The sequence below is a fragment of the Grammomys surdaster genome, unplaced genomic scaffold (assembly GCF_004785775.1).
Source record: "Grammomys surdaster isolate TR1022 unplaced genomic scaffold, NIH_TR_1.0 164, whole genome shotgun sequence".
In the NCBI taxonomy this organism is placed as follows: Eukaryota; Metazoa; Chordata; class Mammalia; order Rodentia; family Muridae; genus Grammomys; species Grammomys surdaster.
The window spans coordinates 6096954-6098170 of record NW_021604612.1 but is presented as its reverse complement, the minus strand read 5'-3'; the positions used below and the strand labels follow the sequence as shown (position 1 = coordinate 6098170).

The window sequence follows — 1217 nt, the reverse complement described above, 5'->3', positions numbered from 1 at the left end:
GCATCGCGGGCAGCGGGTCCCGGGGCCGCGCGCGACGCCGCATGGCGCGTCGGTGCAGCTCGTCGCCCAGCGCCTGCAGCCGCAGCGCGGTCACCTGCGCCGCCGCCCAGCGCAGCCCGGGGCGAGCGTCGCCGCAACCGCACACGGCCGGGGGCCCGCGGCCGCGATGCCGGGGACACGGGCACATGGCGTGCGGAGGAGCCTCCCTGGACCCCAAGTTTCGCCCTGCGCCGCGCGTTTGTTGTGCTGACGGCGCTATTATTAATTAAAGTGTCACATGGTGGAGGGGGCGGGGAGGGCGCGGGGAGGGGGTTACATCATCCGGCCCGGGGGGTGGGGAGTGTGTGCAGGAGAAAAAGCCGAGAGGTAACTTTTAACCCTCGAGACGCCGGCAGGGCGGGGACAGGCGGGGATGCGGGGCTTCGGGGATGCTGGCCCGGGGCGTTCGCTGTCTCGCTTCCCGGGCTGCCGGAGATTCCAGCTCGGACATAGCTCTGGAAAGCCAGCTCGGTGCACACTGTGGATGGAGCTCCGGGAGAATTCGGCTGTTAATGCGAAAAGATCCCCGGGGCCGTTGTGTGGCGTGGGTGGTGCGAGGCAGGGGGATTCAAGCTGACTTGCCCGGTTTGGGGGGCACCTGTCAGTTTTCGGGTCGGTGCACACATTTCTGACACGCGTTCACACCCCCTTCTGATAACCTGACCTCAGCGCATCCCGGGGTGAGAGCCTGAACCCTGAAATGAAGGCATGGGACTTGGGGCTGGTGGGGTTGGACTCCAACTTGGGCGAGTCGCCTTTGCACTCAAGACATTCCCCCTCCCCCAGTCAAGAACGTGGTTCTCTAGAGAGAAGTTCTTGTTGCCTGCTTGCTTTGTGGGCTTTATCTTTTTTAACGGGGTCATGGTTTGCCGGCGACCCTGTAAGGCACTGGCTTGATGCCCAGTGAGGTTACCTAACCCGAAGGAAAACCAATCCAGTTCCGCCCCAACTCCAGCATGGGAAGTCCTCCCGGGAGGGTGCTGACCAGCGAGGGGGCTCCAGGGACTCCTTAGGGTGCTAGAGAGACCCGCCCACCATGTCAAAGCCACTGGAATTTGGACAAGCTTTGGATTTGGGACCTGGAGGAGCAGGCTGGTTGAGGAAGCTTCCATGGCCCCTTCAGACCTGCAGAGTATTGTTAAGGCCTGGTGAGGTCTCTGGTCCGTTAGAAAAGATTC

At 63.0% G+C, this 1217-nt stretch overlaps 1 protein-coding gene across 1 annotated transcript in view; it reads right to left on the bottom strand.

The window, feature by feature from the left end:
* Hrk (harakiri, BCL2 interacting protein) overlaps window positions 1-187 on the bottom strand; it is a 1820-nt gene extending 1633 nt beyond the window's left edge. The window contains exon 1 of the mRNA XM_028765416.1: window positions 3-187. Coding sequence (XP_028621249.1) covers window positions 3-187 — 185 coding nt within the window. The remainder of the gene's footprint in view (window positions 1-2) is intronic.
* Window positions 188-1217: the final 1030 nt, after the last annotated feature.